This window comes from Bombus impatiens, unplaced genomic scaffold (assembly GCF_000188095.3).
Source record: "Bombus impatiens unplaced genomic scaffold, BIMP_2.2 scf_0317, whole genome shotgun sequence".
In the NCBI taxonomy this organism is placed as follows: domain Eukaryota; kingdom Metazoa; phylum Arthropoda; class Insecta; order Hymenoptera; family Apidae; genus Bombus; species Bombus impatiens.
The window spans coordinates 802,249-822,217 of NT_176736.1; the positions used below are offsets into that span (position 1 = coordinate 802,249).

The window sequence follows — 19,969 nt, forward strand, 5'->3', positions numbered from 1 at the left end:
ACATTTTACATTAAATTACAATTTAAAAACTGTTTCGTAAATGAAACTATGACCAATAATTTAAAAGTTTATGATTCTCATTTGAATGAAAGGAACAAAGGGGAGATGATAATTGCTCGCGTGACCATGAAGTGTGAAAGCACTGACTTTTATTTTGCTCTTATTGTTGCAACTCTTTAGCGCTTCCACAAGCAAACGTTTGCAGTACAATATATGCGAAAGCAAGCCGCAGCCATTAATTGCTCCAACCACTTGACGACTCATTTACAATTCTCCGCTGGGTTTCTGATCTTTAAAGCTCCGTCGCTCTGTGCAGTTTACAATCTTCATTAGGCTCACTCGGAATTTTTGTCCGCTTTTTTAACTTTGCTCGCTGATTCTTGTTGACCTTTTACCAAATAGAATTTTTACCGCGAATATTATCACGAACAATATTAACTCATTCAATCTTTGCAATATAGTAATTTATTTATTTTCTACTTTTTATGTGTTGTTTCAATTTTCCTAGGAATTGTAAGAATCGAAATTGGTCTAACTAAAATTGATTCGTTTTTGTTAAATTTTAATTCTACGAATATAGAATTCTTTGATTAGGAAGCAACTTAATGAATAGGTTAACGCCTTCATTGCTGATTGGATTTTCAGTATTTAAAAAGACTTTATCAAGTCGGTATCATAAAGTATATCGTAAAAAAATATGGATTTAAGATGTACGCAATACACGTGATAAACTAGATTTCTTACGATTAGATCATCAATTTCGTATATAGAATATATATAGAATATAGAAAATAGAAATATATATATATAGAATATAGAAAAACATTCATTACATTTTTTTACACGTAACAACTTATTTTTTAATTTAATTAAATTTGCGATTTTTTAATTTAATTAAATTAATTGCGATATACATGATATCTGCAATTAACTAACTATAAAAAAAGACACGGTCATTTCTTTTTCATATCAGTTCTATGATAGCTTCCAAGAAATGAAAGGAAAACAGGAAAAAGAAAAACTAAGTCGTGCAGGATAAAATATAAATTCTCTCAATCCCGAGTGGATACAAATGGCATAAATATTTGTCGTGTGTAAATTTACAAAAGCTTAGAAGAGATGGAAAGGATGCGTACTGTGCAAAAATAGTCGTTAGTTAGTGTACGCTTCTTTTTCCTTGAAGAAGAAACTCTTGTATTGACTAGAGAAACAACAGAACTATGTAGGTCATTGTAGGTGCAAAAATGCCTTGAGCAAGTTGACGTAAATTTCTCTTATTTGCGTTGTGCCCGTTCGCTTTTCCTTTCCTTCCACTTCGGAGAGTCTTTGTTTTCTCGACTTATGAAATTTTTATCGAATTCCATACTTCTTTATTCATTACAATTCACTATCATTATTGTTGTATTGGATAAAGATTATGTACGGTTGCAAGGCCGATAACTGAAAGCCATTCAAAGCAAAAAAGCCAGAATTAAATAGATAATAATAATAACAATAATAATTTATTATCGCCATTGTTAACTTTGTACTGCGAAGCTGGATACGGTAGCCATGAAAATAAAGAAAAGTGAAAAGAGGAGTGGAGACTCAGAGCTGACATTGAGAAATGTAGATTTTTAAAGAAGATTACTAGACAATGTTAATTACAAAAAAATTATCGCTTCTTGGAAAATATGAAAAAGGTGAAAATATAAAAAGATCAAGACTGTGGTAGCTCGGTATAACATTTTTAGAATTGATAACTTCCTGACCATTTTTAAACGTAAATGGCTAAATTTTAACGAAAATCCAAGATCCATATCGAAGGGGATGAAAACAACTCTTGATGGATCTGAAACGTATTTTCTGTAATATCTGAAAAATTCTTAGCTACAGAAAAATCATTTGAATGTAACAATTGGTTCTTTTTAAACGAATAATCTCTCTGTTTAAAACCTGTTCTAAAAAAAGCGCAAGTGTAATCATTACCTATGAAACTACAATTCTGAGAGGATCATAAATCACCAATAGTGGGTAGAACGTATAATTTCTTACGTGAGCACATTTCTAAACTCTGACATGTACTGTGACTTTGGCAACCAAACGAGAAACCGTTCTTTTTGCGCGGCAGGAACCGTTATCTTACACGTTACAGTGTTACGATCGTTCCCGTTTAAGGCTTCTCGAGTGTCCTTTTTCTAAAATTATTCTGACGTTTCTCGTCCGATTCTCAATCGATCCAACACAGAAAGACAAATCAAACAAAACGTACATACGTACATGTGTGCATATATGCAGGGGAATATTTACCGCATAACTCGATTTCTTAAAATAGATTCTTCACCGTGTGCTTCGATCAGCACATCAAAATCGATTCTTCACACGGCTAAATGCGCTGAGTGAGAAGTTTGAATCAACGCGATTGTAATTTAAAATTTCAAGGGCGCCGTTCTTCTTCATTTGGGATTCGATAAAGAGATCGATGAACAAATCCTCTACTTTGTACGCTTCCTCCAGAAGCTTAACTGACTTTGCATGGAGATTATAAGGAAGAAAATATGAGTATGATGTCGTTGGTTTCCTGGTTTTTGTGTTGTTTGGTAGTTAAAAGAACGTAGCTCAGTATAATATAATATAAAATGTATAATATAAAATATAATAATATTTAAAGTATAATATAATAGTATAATATAAAAAGTATAATAATATAATAGTATAAAAAAAGTATAATATAATAGTATAAAGAAAGTATAATATAAGTATAAAAAGTATAATATAATAGTATAATATAAAAGGAGAAACGATACTGTTGAGAAAGTAACACTTTTCACGTAAATATTTTTTCACAGAACTCCGTAAACAAATTTAATAAGATGACAGTTTTTTGCTAATATATGGTTGGTTGACAGAGATTTTATTTTAAAACTGTCTTCATGCGAGAAGTTGTGCTATATGATTCCTTGGAGAAAATTTACGAGCAGTTCAGTTACTATTTCATATTCGATGAAGCGACTACAGACGACGTAACGGGATATAGACGAGCAGAAAAAAATATATATGAAAAGAAAAGAGAAGAATTTACTTCTAGTTGGTAAAAGGGCGAGGAGTAGTCTAGTTTCTTTTCTAACAATACAGCCTATTATGTATTGTGGGAACAAGAATGAAAGTAGGAGGCGGTCGAGAACTCACTCGCGAGGATAATTGCAGTCGGCGAGTTCATTTCTGTGCAATTGGCCAGGGACACGCGTATAATAATAGAAAAAAGACTGAAAAAGAAGTGAAAAAGAGAAGGAGGAGAAGAAAAAGAACGGCGCTGCAGTGTGCGTTTTTCTCCTCCTCTCTCTTTATCCTGCCCTCGTATACCGGGCGGCGTTTTACGTAATACAAAAGCAATGATTCGACAGGATGTTGCATTATGTGCGACGCCACGCTACGATGCTCGTGAGTACGTGCCTGCGAAAAAATTTCCTGAAAACGACGCACTCTATTTGCTTGAGAATAGGACACGTCACGAGAGGAATAGAAAAAAAAATGCAAAAAGAGAAACGATGAAACAAAAGAAGTTGGAGATCCGAAGGAAGAGGATTTATTCTAACGTTTATTTGAGATTGAACACGAAAATTGTACGGTATTCGCTATAATATTTGATAGGTGAAACGAATTTCTACGTAGGCTTCATACTTCATTGGTTTATATATTTTCCTCCAACTAAAAGATTCGTTAGCGATAGCAAAATACGATGGATATAATATGATAGATGCAAGATCATCAAAAAAAAGCACAGCATGTTCGAAATGATAGAAATGAGATTGAAATTGAAGGAGATTGCTGCTATCTATTGCTTGGGAAAGGGAGTAAGAATGTTTTTATCTTAAATGTTAGTTTGAACGTACGTGGTATAGTCGTCTAATAACGACATGGTTCTGGGACATGTGATACCGTAATAAAATCTGTCACGTTTGCGTGATACTAGAACTGGGACTTAAAAATACGTTCAAAGAAATGAAAGAAAGAATTCTAAGAAACGAAAGTAAGATAACTTGAACCGATGAAGAAATAATTGTTGTACTCTAGATTCCAGATGAATATGATAATTCCTCTTACGAAGTTCATCTTGTGTAACAAGTAATTAAATTATTATTAATGTCCCTTTAATGGAATTAACTCTTTTAATAACTCGTTTATTACGTTGATGATTCACTAAGTGCCCACCAAGTTTATTCATACTCATGTACATCTTGAACATATAACAAGGCTGGTATATGGGAACAAGGCTGGAATTTACAAGATGGGAGCCAAAAAATAAGAACAAGGTCTTCACTATGCTACCTGAAGTTATGGAACATACATCCTGACGTTATTCATAATTCAACGCCATGAGGAAAGATATCTTTTAGCAACATAATATGACAAGAAAGTAAAATATTCACGAAATACGAAATATGTACACAAATGAAGATAACATACGTTACGTTAAAAGTAAATAGAAATCTACTTTATAACTTCTCTACTCCATTGGATTTGCTATAAAACTCATACGTTACTTATATCGACGTTGCTAATTACTAATATCACTATTAAGTATATTCGTCCATATTATCCTAGAGACATTATTTCGAATCATTTTCGTTCTTCCATCCTACATTTACAATGTAGCAATCGCCAAACAACTAAATTGAAACGTGGAACTGCGAAACGCGGCAATTATCGAGATACGTACAAGTTTCGAAAGCTTTAACATCGTTAAGAAGTACGAGAACTAAATAGCGATGATCATGAGAAGATTTCGTCTCGAGCGGACGATCACCACCAGGTTAACTCGCTTCTCCCGTCGAAGAAGGAATCTTGCAATCGACTCGCAACATTACATCACCGGTTGGTTTACCTTTCGTAACCTGGACCACAAGCTCTTCTCTCTCTCTCTCTCTCGATTCAATCGCGATTACATGTTGCACAATGAGACCGGGAGAGCTATTTAGTACCGAGAGTGCCGGCAACCGTTCACCGATACGCAGGCAGATGTAATATTTGCTCAGTAAAATACCAGGCTATGAATGAGCTTTCGATTCGTTGCCTTTCATCTAGCTCGCTGCAACTCGTAACATGCTTGTTAAGTAAGTTTTTCGAACGAGTCGGTGAACTTGACACGCATAACGTCGATCAACCATCGGTCGATCGATGGTAAAGGTTCTGTTTTAGAGCTGTTACGGAATTCTCGAGGACATCGTTCGTTTTTTAATCCTTTGATAAAACGACGAAGAATTCAGATTTAGGAAGACAATTTCTCGGATTTCTATTGTACAAGATGCAAAAGATACATTACTTTAATTACATATAAGAAACAAATATACAGATACACGGTGACATTTAAAATGTGAAATTTATGTTGCTACATTTGATGAGTCTCTCTTTCTCTCTCTCTCTCTCTCTCTCTCTCTCTGTCAAGCTACGTCGTTATAGGATTAATCAATGTCTGACGTCAGATTTTGTTTTTGTAATTTTGTTTTTGAATGACAATCAGCTCCATTAGCAAAACATATCTTTGCGTTTCTTTCATTGGAGATATATCTATTAATTCAAATCTGATTTCGTTACATTGGAATCCAGTCGAAAAAGCATTGCAAAATGAAGATTCTAGATATACCTACATGTTTATAAAATTCTGAAAGATCTCCATTAGCGATATGACGTTTATTGATCCTAATGAGTTTTTCAAAACATAGTAAATTATTAAGAAACTTTACTTACTAACCATCGTTCAAGTACGATTGATTTTCAAACATCTGCCAACGACCAGCATTAACACACAGCAACTTGTCGATTAATGTGTTTTCCATTATGGTACATTATTGCCAAAAGAACGATCGAAGAACCTTATTCGAAACTATCAAGGATGAGAAAGACCCACGTACAAGCAGCTGGTGGCTCAGATTTATTAATAATTCTTACATTGAGTTTATCAATAATTCCACAGGATCAAGTAGAAATTATTACACATATTGTCACGTAACTTACGTAACATTTGTGTGTTCCGACAAGCAAACGCTGTCCTCGATGAACGATTCTACAGTCTATACCTCCGCGATCGACCCTCACGGTTTTACATGGTCAGCTTTGCCTGCGAGTTTGGAATTCGAAAATACTCTGCCCTTGCCACCATGACTCTCCTCTATTGGCGCCTTACCGGGAAAATTCATCGTTTCCACGAGAAACGAGTCACTATCGTCTTCGAGTTAGATATCAACGAGGAAAATATCACTTATCTCTGACGTTTCATTTATCTTACGTACGTTTAAGTTAATCAGTAATTCTCTAGAACGGATGTTGACGACAAATTTATTCGTATCAGATAGCGAATAATGGACAATATTCGTGTTTATTAGAGTTTCGTCTAAACTTAAAGATGAAGCAAACATTTGTCGATTTCTTAACGTAAGAGAATTCTTTAACAGGACACATAACACGCAGAAGCTGTTCCAATGAAATGATTAATCCAACTGGCGAAAAAGATAACTTAAGGTATAAAAGATATATCAGAAACTTCTTAGATATATACTAAACGAGCCGGGGACACAGGAATATCTACGGTTGAAAGAAAATCAATGTATCGTAATTTTACGAATATTTTAATTTCCTCACACCTGATCGAATTATAAGATTTACATAATTAAAAGAAGACGAACGTATCCAACAAGAATCCAAAGAAAAAAGTTGTAACAACATAAGATAATTTTACGAATTGCTGTACTTTCATACTAAAGAGCAATACACGAGAGTACTATTGCAGACGATCATCATCATTCTGATTAATCGAGTTTCCATTAACAATCGGACACGTGCTCCATCATTGTTGCTGCATGGTCCGTGGCATGGTTCGAATAAAATCCAAGGCACACTCGCAAGGTTAACAGAGACTAGCCCTGCGCGTAACAAATACACCCGCGATCACACGAATACGCGTGGTTTAATGAATTTATCGAGGGTCGGCGGGTGTCAAGCATAAATCAACCGGTCGCGTAATAAAACGTGACCACGGCGGGGGAAGAAGATCGTTCTCAACCGTGTGCATTGTGCAGGATATATCTTCGTCGGTTATTCGTTAACTCTAAAGCTATTGAAGCTTCTTTTTCTTCTTAACTGTGCTTTTGACCGAAGATGGATTGTTCAGGAAATATCTGTTATCGCTTTGAAGAAACCGCACAAGCTGTATGTATGTAACGGGAATCAATGGGAAGAACAATATGCACTCGAGAAACAGAAATTGCGTAAGAATTTAAAAGTCAAGCACTTGCGAATAATTATACTTACGGATGAAGATAATTCTTGTTAATTTGTTAATAATGAATCGAAGCGATTTTACTTCCTTCGCATAATAAATCAATCAAGTATAAATTATTCGTAGAATAAGTGTTTTACCATGAATAAATTGTAGGTGCTTATCATAACAATTATAGATGCGGAATCTAAATAAAGATTCGTGTTACCCTTTAAATATTACAATGAATGCTTTGCATGTTTTTGCATATTTAAGCCGCCGTATTCCGAAAATCGTTACCACGCCAACTACGTTAATACTTTTGAATAGTAATTGAAATTTTTTAAAGCTAATACGTCTTCGCTTTATTAATCTCACCCATTGTATCAATGGGCTACTAAAAATCAAATTCTGCCTAAAATACGTATAAAGATCTAGCTTTTAAAAGAATAAAGAAAAATATAAGAAAAATATAATTCTGTGAACAAGCTATACAATTATTTGAATATTTCACAAACTTTTTTTTCCCCGATGTGCAATAAGAAAATTTGCTTCATACAAAAACGAATATTTACATACTAATCTATGAATTTGCTCGAAATGGGAAGCAATTTTAAAAAGTGTTGCGCGAAGTAATATAATTATGAGATAGATCCCTTGCCCGCGATCAATTATCCCCGGTTAAATGACTCACAATGACCTGGCCAAGCGGTCAAGGTAACGTTTCGTAACTTCAGATATCTTCACACCTGCATACCAATTACGACAAGCGACGACCAACGGGAGGACCGTCTCGCCTTTTTTCTTCTTTTTCTTCTTACGCGGTGTCTACAACCTACTTTTGAGCCGATCGAGACGCGAAGGAGGTTTTGCTCCTTTCAAGAGTCAGTTAGCCCAACGAACCAAGACTTGCGAAATTTAAACGATGCTTACTGTTGGTAGAGAGCAAAGTAATAAAGATTTCTTGTTGAGAAGAATCGTCGGAAGAACGTTGATTCGCGAGCGAGGATATAGATTCGAAAAGTTATAGAGTTCTTCGTAATGAATCGCCGGGTTTGCTTGGAACGACGCGTGAATTTTGACGACTTTTCAAACGGCAACGAATACTAATCCCGAGAGTATTAGATGAAACGAAGGCGAGACACGTCCGAGCGTTAGTACATCGATTGTGCGAGATACGATCTCCGATCTGTTTATCAAAAACGGGTTTGTCTTTTTCCCCAACGACATTCCTAATTTAGAATGTTAATTATGCGAGAATAATGAATGATAATTCATCAATTTCTTGAATTTTAATATAATTTGCGAACTTCTCTGGATATTCAATTAATTAGATATTTCAACTATTCGTGTACTCCTCTCTTGTTCGTTCGAAATGAGATACTGGATAGGAATTTTTTTATAATTTTATATATTTATATAATTTTTATATATTTAATCGTTCTTCCTTTGATAATAACATTGAAATTATTCAAATTGGTAATTCAGTTGGGTAAAAGCTTAAAAAATCAAGCGTTTCTTCAATTTCTTTCTCAGTATCAATTCGAAAGTATCATGCTTGCGATTTCTTCGACAGACTTGTGAAAGAGGCGAAGAAGGAAAATTGAAAGAAAAAGACTCACCGGTATAAGTGCTCTTGAAACTTTCGTGAAGCTTGAAGGTGAAGGGAATATGGACCTTCATCATCTCCATCTGAGGTATGCGCGGCGAATGTGTCATTACGCTTCCACTCCCTCCAAACATCAATTCGTCGCCGTGAATACGAAGCACGATCATATTCCTGTACAAAGAAATCGGATTTCTCATTTAATCGAACCATTTTCAGTCGTTTATTATTAATATGTGGCTGTTTATGCAGATTTATATTTTTCTTGAGTCCTCGATTTTTCAAGTTTATATTTTTGTGGTATGGTTAGCGAAACGTGAAGCTAAGCTGTAAGACGATACAAAAATCGCTTTACTGACGTTGACACATTCGGTTAATCTGCGACTGCGAGTCGATGCGATACGTTTGTCAATTGGAGAAGGATTGACTCTACTGCAGAATGCAAGAGCCTCGGTCGATGATGTGCATATTCATCCGTTATTATCCTTTTGTTATGCTTTGTATATAAAATATTTTCGCGTAGAGAATGCCTTTGAAATGATTCGAGAAGCATAAACATCCGGACAGATATCAGCTATTGATTCTGAGAAATATTTCTTACAAAGCAGAGATATGTTTCGATCGTTAAATGTTATAAAGCACTGTACATTGAATATTTCATATATTTTAATATATCATGTGTATTCTGTGCATTTGTGTGTTTTGCATCATTAAGTTTCTCGTAAATGCATAAATGTTCGCTATATAATCATTAGAGTTGTTTACATTCGCAACAAAGTAAACTTTCAAATTCTTCGAAGTCGTTCGCATTCAAACTTTTATGCCCTAATTTCCTTTAGTATTATAAGGGTATTACAAGGGCACTATGAAATTATCGCTTTTAAATTAATAGACTAATTTAATCAAGCTTCAAAACGTTGAAGTAAAAGAATTAATATTTGTAACTCGCGAGAGACTTTACAATTCCGCATAATGTATTCATAATTCAACATTAAAAGTTTGATTTGCTCTTCAGAGCTTATAATTAGCACTCCGCTCTCTCTAGACACACGAGATATTGTTTATAAGTTAAACGACGATAGTGTCCTACGTGCAGGTATGCACGATCTTGAACGCGAGACGATTAGACCATCCGAGAAATAACAGTATACTACCTTTTCCTATTAACAAGTATGAACTAACGGGTTTGAAAATCATTTATCGGCTAGTTGCTGAGAGTTTCTCATCTTTCCTTTGCTTTCTTCCTCACAGTGACGCAAAAAATAAATCGGACGCGGTGAATTATTCTAGAAGAAAGATTCTGCTTCTTCTACATTCTCCATTCTTTCCCGAAGAAGAAACGTAACTCGTACGGATAAATAATAATTAAATATTTGAACAAACAGAGAAGGTAACGAATAAGTTCTAACTTGATAAGTTATTCGACCGACTTTGAATTTATTCAAACAACTACTTTACGTAAATAATCATTCTCATAAAAAAATCTGAAAAATTATTCTTTCCCGAAGAAGAAACGTAACTCGTACAGATAGATAATAATCAGATATTTGAATAAATGTAGAAGGCAACGAATAAGTTCTATCTTGATAAGTTATTCGACCGAGCTTGAATTTTTTCAAACAACTACTTTTTAAATTTAAATTATGTTTACGAACTCTGATCAATTTTTTTTACCGACATTAAGATGCAAAGAAATAATTATAAGCTGGTAAAAAAAAGAATCAACGTATCGCCTCGTTTCAGCAGACCTCGTTCCAATAAAATGTAACGATAAGGCTCTGGAATGAAAGAACGCGACTATACCGTCCTTCGATATTTAAAATAATCGAACTGCCTTCGTTATTCATCCTTTGGAGCGAATTAGTGTGCGAACGGTCGCGTACTGCCAATAACCTCGCGGCCATGAGAACACATGCACGTATACCGCAACATAAGGTTGCAGCGAATTATTCGTCAATCTACGATCCTATGATCGATGATATCAAAAGGAACACGAGATCAAATTTCCCACTACATTTCCTCCGTTAGGTTCTCGAAAATGTCCGATTTAAGTATCGTCAACGGGACTCCTGCTCGGTTTCGTTTCGATGGATTTAAATTCGATTGTGTAGTTTTGAAGTTATTTTATGACAGCGTAAAAAGTAAACCACGCAACTTTGAAATTTCAGACGGCTTTCTCCTTTCAAATAGGCGAATCGCACGTTTCACGTAAGCGTGTTAACGGTTTATTGACATAAGGCTGCTGGATTTGGGAATCGTACAGCTGGACTAAGCGGCTCCTTCAGAGCGAAGAAATATTCCAAATGGAACTGAAAGTTCCTGAAAGAGTTCGCTCAGACCTTGATATTCACGGGAAGACCAAACTTCAGTTTTATCCTCGTCTATCACTTGTGTCAATTTTTCACCCGAAATTGAAATAAGTGAAGGGAACCGTACATAAGATCTATATTTACCTAGAGAGAGTACAGTATTTTATTTTGTATCCACAAGATTGTGTTTTAATATTTGGAGACGTAGATCCTTTTGTTAAAGCTTTACATTTTACTCTTAGATAGAGAAACTTATCGAAAAAGAATTTGAGAGCAAATTATAGATGTCGCTTGTACCATTTTTCCTCTGAATTCCTCATTTGCAATCGACGCAAACAATCCTATGCCTCAATGCATAGAAATTTCTTCTTATTCCCAATAACGGGATTTCAACCTTCGACTTGCAGTTTCACCAAATAATTGTCATTATATTAATAATAACAGAAAAGGTGAAAAACTAAATTAACTTTTAAGGTCGAAATTGTCCAACGAACTTTGCATTATTGCAGCAAATGGTTCTTACCTGATAAACTGTCTGTATTTCAGGTAAAATGTTCAGGATACAATAGTATCCTGGATACCAGGTATCCATGGTATGTAATAAACTGAGCTCATTTACACGTGAACTATCCTACCTGGATACTATCCTGGATACTACCTGAATACTACCTGGATACTACTTGGATACCAGGTAGGATAGTTCACGTGTAAATGAGCTCAGTTTATTATACTATTTATACATACCACGGAAATTCATAACTTTTCATTTGGTTTATGGTAGGTCTACTAACCCTGGTTTAGAGAAAATGTAAAAGTAACAAAATCCATGATTTCAGAAAACCGAATAAAGTTAAATTATAATATAGATATCTGTATGCTTTCAAACATTAAAATAGCTTGCCATACGTAACTACAAAGATTTGGAAATTTACTGGAATGTTATATATCTGTTCTTGCATTTATATTGTTTTTCTCTCTTTCTTTTATTTTATTTTTTTATTTTTCTTTTTTTTTTCTTGAGAAGTATTTACTTCGTGTAGTGCAGTAGACAAGCAACAACGAATACCGCAAGATAATAACGGTTTGATCAAGCGTCTCCAATGGCGTTGCATAATTTCCATGAAAGTATACAGAAATCATTTCCAGAAAAAAGCCAAACGACCGGCAAAACTGGCAAATCACCGATTTTGCAATGTAATAACGCGTCGGTTCGAGTACACGAATTAGAATAAGCGATTGCATAATCAATGTAACGTTTGAAAACCTTATTCGTCATTTCCATTCGCTTTTTCTATTTAATCATAGATAAAACGAGATAAATCATAATATTATAAGGTTGTTTGAATGCCACTCAGTGACCTCAGATTGCCATCATGCAGCTAACTTGTTACTTTATTCGAAAAGGAGGTAAACGAGAAAGTGTCTTGTCATAAATAACAATTTTATATCTCTTTTCAAATTCTCCATAAACATATCTAATAAGATAAGCATCTCGTAAAAAAATAATACTTGATTGCCTCAGAAATGATCCTTCAAAAGTTTCGATTATTGTCCTTAATTAAGCTGGTAGATCGCTGATTATTGATACATTATGGATGTTTATACATTTATGAGAAATTGAAAATGTGGCAAAAATATACATGATATTCGTAAATATATAAAATAATGAAGATAGAACATTCCTTATAATACATTATTAAGTGGATAAAACAAATCTATAGTTATATTCTTCTTCTACAATTCAGCCAGTAAAGATATGAATTTGCATAAACATGTACAGTTAAGTTATTAATATTAATTCCATTTCATGAATTTTTGCTTACTACTGATATTTATACAAATTCATACTCTCGTGCAAGGAATTAAAATTTATCTAAAACAAAATTAAATTTATAGATTTTCCTCATAGACAATGAGTCGTCATTCAAATAAATGAATTCAATCAACAGAAGTTCATTTAATCTAACATTAACTAAACTTTGGTCACAATAAATACCGTTCTACTATATGGAATTTTGCTTCTTGACTTTCACCGGTAAAGTTCTCCAGATTTCCAAATTGCACGGTTGAAACAAATTTTTTAAACAAAAGTCTCAATTTTGCGCTGTCGAAGAAGCAAGAAAGTTGTTTGCTTTGACAAGAGGAGAAACTTTGACTAGCGGGAACTTTGACTGACTCTCTCGTCAGTCGTTAACTTCGTTCATTTCAAGGTCACCCAATTTTTTTTTTATATAATTCATCTTACATTTTGGAGTAAATTAATTCCAGCCTTCAATGTAATAATTCCTTGTCAACTCTACAAGTGCGATTACAAGAATTTCGGTGATTTTCCATGTTTAAACAGCTGTTCTCAGCCATCGTGTCCTCTATCCTACAGCACACTTTTACCAGCAAATTGAAAGTGCCAATTTATCGTCCACTTTTACGATCGTCTTACAGAATAACGCCGATTTCATTGATCTCGCCTTGAGATATTAAAAGAAATAGAATTAACCTTGAAACTTCTGAGGTGAGGTAAAAGGGAAAAAGAAAAGAAAGAAACAGAAAAGGAAACAAAATTTAACTCCACTATTAAGATTATTGGCCTGGGGAACAACTTTTTATGGAGATAACCATTTAGATCTTTATTAAGCTACTGTAGCAAAATGTTATGAAACTAAGGGGCATCGTATTATAAAATAAATTGATATTATGCAATCAGAAAAGTGAAATGACGAAATAGTTACTACACTATGCACCGTTAATGTTTAAATTAATATTTTTATTCACTCGTAGAAATTCATAATGCAATAAATGAGACATCGTGTAGAAATTGATCTTAAAGCGTCACAGGTGGTGCAAAATAAATAGTACGATAAAAAATTTCTAAATTCGGTTCTGTTTTAAATATTTCAACGAAAGTCTGACAAGCCTTACAATTCAATCTTTCAAATATGTTAATATAAACAACTTTAAAGAATTGGGTATCTAGATATTCAATTATGAAGTATAGGATATTATATTTTCATTGATATCCTTGATCCTTCTATTATAATTTAATTACAATTTTAACAGTTGAGCTATTTTATTAACCATTGGTAATAAAATTTTTCAATGTTATACAACTGAATTTAAAATACACGGCTAAGTTAATAAAAACAAGAAAAGACCTATTATAACGGACTGTTTTGTCCTGGTACATAAGGACACCAAAAAAATTAATGTGATTTATTGCAATGAATTAAAATAAAAATTTGTTTAAAGCAGGGTCCTGTTCATTGAATAACTTTGCAAATAATATTCCGAGATAAAACTAGAGAGTGAAATGGAGTAATACTGAAGAAAAACACAATCTTTCTGTTCTAACGATACTCTTCGCATTCAATGGTGATAATTTAATTTATACCAATTGACAGAGTAATATTGCTCTAGCGCAATGGTATCTTTCACCAGTTTGATAATTGATAACCTACGGTCCAGTGACTCATAAAACACAAAATATTTACTATTAGTCATAGAATATTCTCCAACCGACAATACTGATGAGTAAAGGAAAGATTAGAGAGATGTAGTTTTGTCAATTCTATATGCGGAAATATGATTTCCATCGAGATTATTCTCGAAACATTACGACGATGGTCCAAAAGTCAGGCTGCAATATGCAGGAGCTGATTTCGCTGAAGAAAGAACGAGCAAATATTTTCCGAATGAGAAAATAAAAATTGAATCACCTACATCCGTGTATTCTATTTATTCTGACGCCCTTTTTAACGCGTACAATCTCATTCGCGTAAAAGAGTTGCCACAGTATTAACAGTTTAGTTTCTGAACGCGCGCAGGAGTGCCACAATAAAAAAGAAAATAGAAGATAGCGACTCGTATTAATCATTGTTATCGGACAACATTTTTTTGGAGAGATTAGGGGAAATGCTTGTATTGATGGGAATTACGTACATCCTTAAACATGATACGTACAAGTGAAGAAAAAAGCAATATACAATATCATCGACTTGTTTGAGAAATGACGTATTTTAATAATTGTTAATTTTACGATATCTGCAGAGATATCACCAACGATCAAAACAACTTCTTCAAAATATCGCAATATGTATCATAATTGTGTATCAATAGATAATACCAGAAATTATTTGACTATGTTTCTTTTTACAATTAAAATGCCAAACGCCTTGAATAAAAGGTGCAGCGTAGGTCATTAGTAAAATTTTACAAGGAAAAACATATATAATCGAGCAATTAATAATTATTCGTGCCACTTTTCTAGTGTAAACCGAAGCTATGACATAAATACCTGATGATAAACAAGAAAACTCCGCAGAAGCATATCGACACTGCGAGCACAAAGAAAATGTTCGACAGCTCCGCCACTGATACTAACATCGCCGTCATCGTATATTATCGTCCTGCTGTTCCTCCGTGCACGTCAACGCACACGCACAACGACACACCTCCCGAATTAACCTCACTTTTCGAACAGATAAGCTGTCAAAGTCGCCACCGACGTCGACGACGAATAATCCGGCGCTACCCTTAAGCACTGCACACAACGTTCTGCCCTGAGACGTGTAACCAACGATATAACAAGGACGATAGAACGATCTGTCAGAGCCGCATCGTGTGCCCGTACGCCGACGACACGAATTTTCGTTGCGTAAATACGCCAGCCTAACCTCATCGACTGACACAAGACTGGTATTTCGCGTGTTCGTATACAGATACACGGACTATCGCGTACGTATCATGTATTCGTATCGATTACGGGCCAATGATCGACGATTTCGCGTTAACGGGATGATTTTTTCTTCTTTTTCTGTTGTTCAAACGTCGCGAATGTTTTTATCGAAAAGACGTGCATTTGAATTTACGTGATCGTCTACCATAGCGTAGAATCTCCGTAGACGAGGGTAACGCTGTGTGCCAAGGGTTTTAAAGATAGACAGGGAGACAGGTACACGTAAACTGAGATACGTAGCACATAATGATAACGCGATCGATAGATTGCTTTGACTCGATGATGAGATTCTCGTTGCGTTTCGTAAGGACAATCGCATGCACGGTTGAAGAGGACCGCATAAACACAACCACCACGTATTAACTGTTGCTTGAGACTGGTCGTAGATACCGCGGTGGGGACGACTTATACGCCACTATACTTGGCGACTTTTTTTGCTGCTATCCCTGTGCGCGCGCTTCGGAACATCGACCAATACCAGCGCCGATACAAACTACACTGATCAGCCATATACATGTGCGAATAGATTTTGATTTTTAAATTCAAATAAGGTGTTAATTCCACCTTGTAAATGATTCATTATTTTCCTACGTACATTTAATTTTTATTAATTACTTGATTAGTTTTAATTATATTATATACGTTATTTACACATCGAATCGTTTAATCCTTTAAATGTAGTGAATAAGTCCATAACAGGTTAAAATATAAACTAATGTGTTTACCTATTTTTTAATCTAAATGCATAAATATATACATTTATTATTCAGAAGAACGTTGTTCTTTATTATTGCAATGTTTATCTCATCGTACATAATGTGTATTAATGCTGGAATTGATTCAAGTTGAGCATACGGATTTAAAAATATGAACTGCGTCTGTATCAACCCTACTTAAAATTCAAATTAAGTTTAATTCGCTCTAAAACACATCAGGAGTGGTTTCCAAGGATACCGCTATTAACCAACCGGAACAGCTGATAGAATCTCAACTGGCGACATCTAGTCAATTATCGTCTCGTGAAATAACATACGCACATTCAGATATTTTTCCAAATAATGATTGAATGTTAATCAAGTTGTACCTTACAATTGTTCTCTGCCTTTTTATCACATTGCCGTTTTTATCAGTGATAACATCGCAAAATACAAATCCGAAAATGTCACAGTTAGTCGGTGTTGATTTTGAAGTTTATGGGAGAGTACAAGGTAAGTAACCATTTTTCTATAATAGAATCATGATGATACTGATCTTAAGTTTTCTTTTTTAAAGGCGTATTCTTTAGAAAGGTAAGTAATGTATCGCACCAAGTAACGGTCAATAATTAACGTAAATCACGAAGAAATATGCTGCAAGTTTTATGGCTTGTTTAGTACAGAACTGACATCTGACAGGTGAAACAGTTACTATGTAGTTATGAGTGTATACATATATACATATATATCGGTATTTTAAATTGAAAATTAAACGTATCTAACATTTTTTAAATTTCAAATTAAAAAATGATTTTTTATGTTTGAATTATAAATGTAACACGTACTTATATGTCCATGTTCGTATGATCGGTAAATCAGTTTTCTATGAACGATCATAAATAACTTTCAATAATTTGTCATTTTTATTGATATAGTATACCCAAAAACGTGGGACCGAATTAGGTTTAAAAGGATGGTGTATGAATACCCATCAAGGTACTGTTGTTGGTCGTCTTGAAGGATCGAAAAGCAAAGTGGAAGAAATGTGAGTTTTTACCTCTTTAAAACATTTTAACAGATATATTTATTATCCTTATTCTATTTGTATCTGTTTATAGGAAAAATTGGCTTCGATATACCGGAAGTCCTGAATCAGCCATAGACAAGGCGGAGTTTCGAAATGAACAAGAAATATCTCAACCTACATTCGCTAATTTCGAAATTAAAAAATAGAAATCTTTACCTAACGTTATTTCCGATTATGTATTTAATTTTTTGTTTTGTTTAGCATACTAATTTATTTAAAATTATAAACAATGTGCATTGATTTGCGCCTCAGTTAAAATAAAAGAAACTGTTCAATTTATCACGTTTTGTACTTATATAACCTGTATTTGCAACCTCAAATATCAAACAATTGTATATGTGTTTATCCAATTTAACACTGATAGAAAGAATCATACTATGCAATTAGGAAAGTTACTTCTATCGTATCATTTATTATAATTCTTTTCCAATTTTGAAATATTGTAATTAATAGTAAGTTTGACATTCACCACGCAAGTAATCTTATAGTAGCAAGTAAAGTTATATAGTAAGACTTTACGAAATAATTTCGCCATTTCTCTGCATGTCACAAGCGACAAGCGTACGATGGATAGACTTTAACAGACGACAATTCTGTCTCGTGTAACTTCTACTACTATCGGCACGAACTTCATTAGTTGTCGAGCGCGCACCGACGTGTGCGCTTCAAAACTTTCGCCTGCGATCACTCGTACAGATGCGATTGCATTTTATAATTCTCTAATACTCATACGATTGTTGGAAATAATTCTGTTTTTCTACTTAATTCGATAACAACTTGTAGTAATCTATTACTATAAATTATATTGGGAAATTTAAAATTTTCCATTCCGCGATATCGAACGCGGAATTGTAAATAACGCGTGTGACCTAATTATGCGGATGTACAGTCGTGTCAGATCAAAAGTGAGTCTTAAATCGTAAAATAGATAAAGAAGAATGGACCAGTAATAACCAACAAATTAGATGATCGCGATAATACAGTGACTGATAAACGTGAAGGAATGTCGCATTCAACATGAAGTGTTTCAAGAGTTTCTTTCAGCACACTTGGCATCCTCAACAGGTGAGCACGCGTGTTTCGCAGAACATCCAAAATTTCTTAAATCTTTCTTGATTTGATCTATTCGATCCTTAAATATAATACTTCTCTGAAAGAACTAAACAAGTAGCTCCAACATGTTGCTTAATTAAATTTATGCGAATAAATTTATCAATACGAGTTTCATACAGTTATTCAGCATTAAAATTCAAGGATGATAGCTTTTATAATCACAGTAATAATAATATTTTAACGAAAATGCTGTTTTAGACATGTTTGCATGTTGTAATATCCGAATAACCTTGGATCAAATAATTGTGGATGTGCAAAGTAGCAATTACATCTTGTCTTATCATAAGGAAACGATCGTCGATGTAATATTAAGAATGTCTGTTTTATTTTATGATGTTTTCAAACGGCATGATCCAAACAATTTAATCGCATCGTTCACGAAGCTATGTACTACGTACACGAGCACGTTCACGATTTTTAAGAACATCGATAAACATCGTGATTTGAGCGGTAGCCTTGAAACTCTTTGTGAAGCAGCTACTTTCGTTCGTCAATACTTTTAGACGCAAACTTGCCGTACTTTCACTTCCACGGAATCTCACTTCTAATAATTAGTCATCGAAGTTCATTGAACTAACGTGACTGACCAATAAAAAGCAAGAGAGATCGATCAGTGATGATATTAAAAGAAAATAGGGGAAACAAATTAATGAGATTTATGAATTATTCCTTGACAAACTTCAATCTGTCCGTCTTAGTTTGTAACAAGCAACATGTTTCTGTAGGGTTAAATTTCAATGTGATCGATCGCGGTAATGTTTCATTTCTCTGTATGTTCTATAAGACGGTTTTCAATTTCTTCTCTCGATTCTCTTGTGCCGAAGTTTCTGACTACCTGTTGAAAATATGAGCCTCACCAGGTTACGCAACGAATTCTACTTATCATTATTGCTGGTGCATCCTCGACCTGTTGCGCATTTGTACACGTAACAATTCTTCTATTCCAATAACGTGGAATCTTTTCCATATTGTATCCTTTCGATTCTGTATCAAGGTACCGTGGTAATTCGTGAATTTTTGTACCTCTGAAGATCATCGAACCGTACTGACCTACGAATTTTTGAGTTGTATTAAAAATTTATTTTCACCTTTATATCAAAAATGCATTTTACCACAGTAATATTTTCATAGATAATATTTATTTATTAAACATAGTCCCTGCCTTTCGGCTTTGGACGACTTCCGGTTTACATACA

The 19,969-nt window shown here is 34.2% G+C and overlaps 2 protein-coding genes across 3 annotated transcripts in view; one reads left to right on the forward strand and one right to left on the reverse strand.

Moving 5' to 3' along the window:
* LOC100743668 (cell growth regulator with RING finger domain protein 1) overlaps nucleotides 1-19,969 on the reverse strand; it is a 43,576-nt gene that overhangs the window by 10,541 nt on the left and 13,066 nt on the right. Inside the window, exons 1-2 of one of the 2 annotated variants that reach the window (XM_003488974.4) lie at nucleotides 15,438-16,279; nucleotides 8,857-9,014 (exon numbers count right to left, since the gene is read on the reverse strand). In XM_003488974.4, coding sequence (XP_003489022.1) covers nucleotides 8,857-9,014; nucleotides 15,438-15,535 — 256 coding nt within the window. In that variant the 5' untranslated portion in view covers nucleotides 15,536-16,279. Of the gene's footprint in view, nucleotides 1-8,856; nucleotides 9,015-15,437; nucleotides 16,280-19,969 lie in introns of those variants that run through there. The other variant, XM_012384980.3, reaches the window with a different exon arrangement.
* On the forward strand, nucleotides 16,845-17,939 carry LOC100743790 (acylphosphatase-1-like). The gene is made up of 4 exons (XM_003488975.3): nucleotides 16,845-17,086; nucleotides 17,151-17,167; nucleotides 17,509-17,618; nucleotides 17,692-17,939. The coding sequence occupies exons 1-4, from the start codon at nucleotides 16,945-16,947 to the stop codon at nucleotides 17,804-17,806; spliced, it is 384 nt and encodes a 127-aa protein (XP_003489023.1). The 5' UTR covers nucleotides 16,845-16,944; the 3' UTR covers nucleotides 17,807-17,939.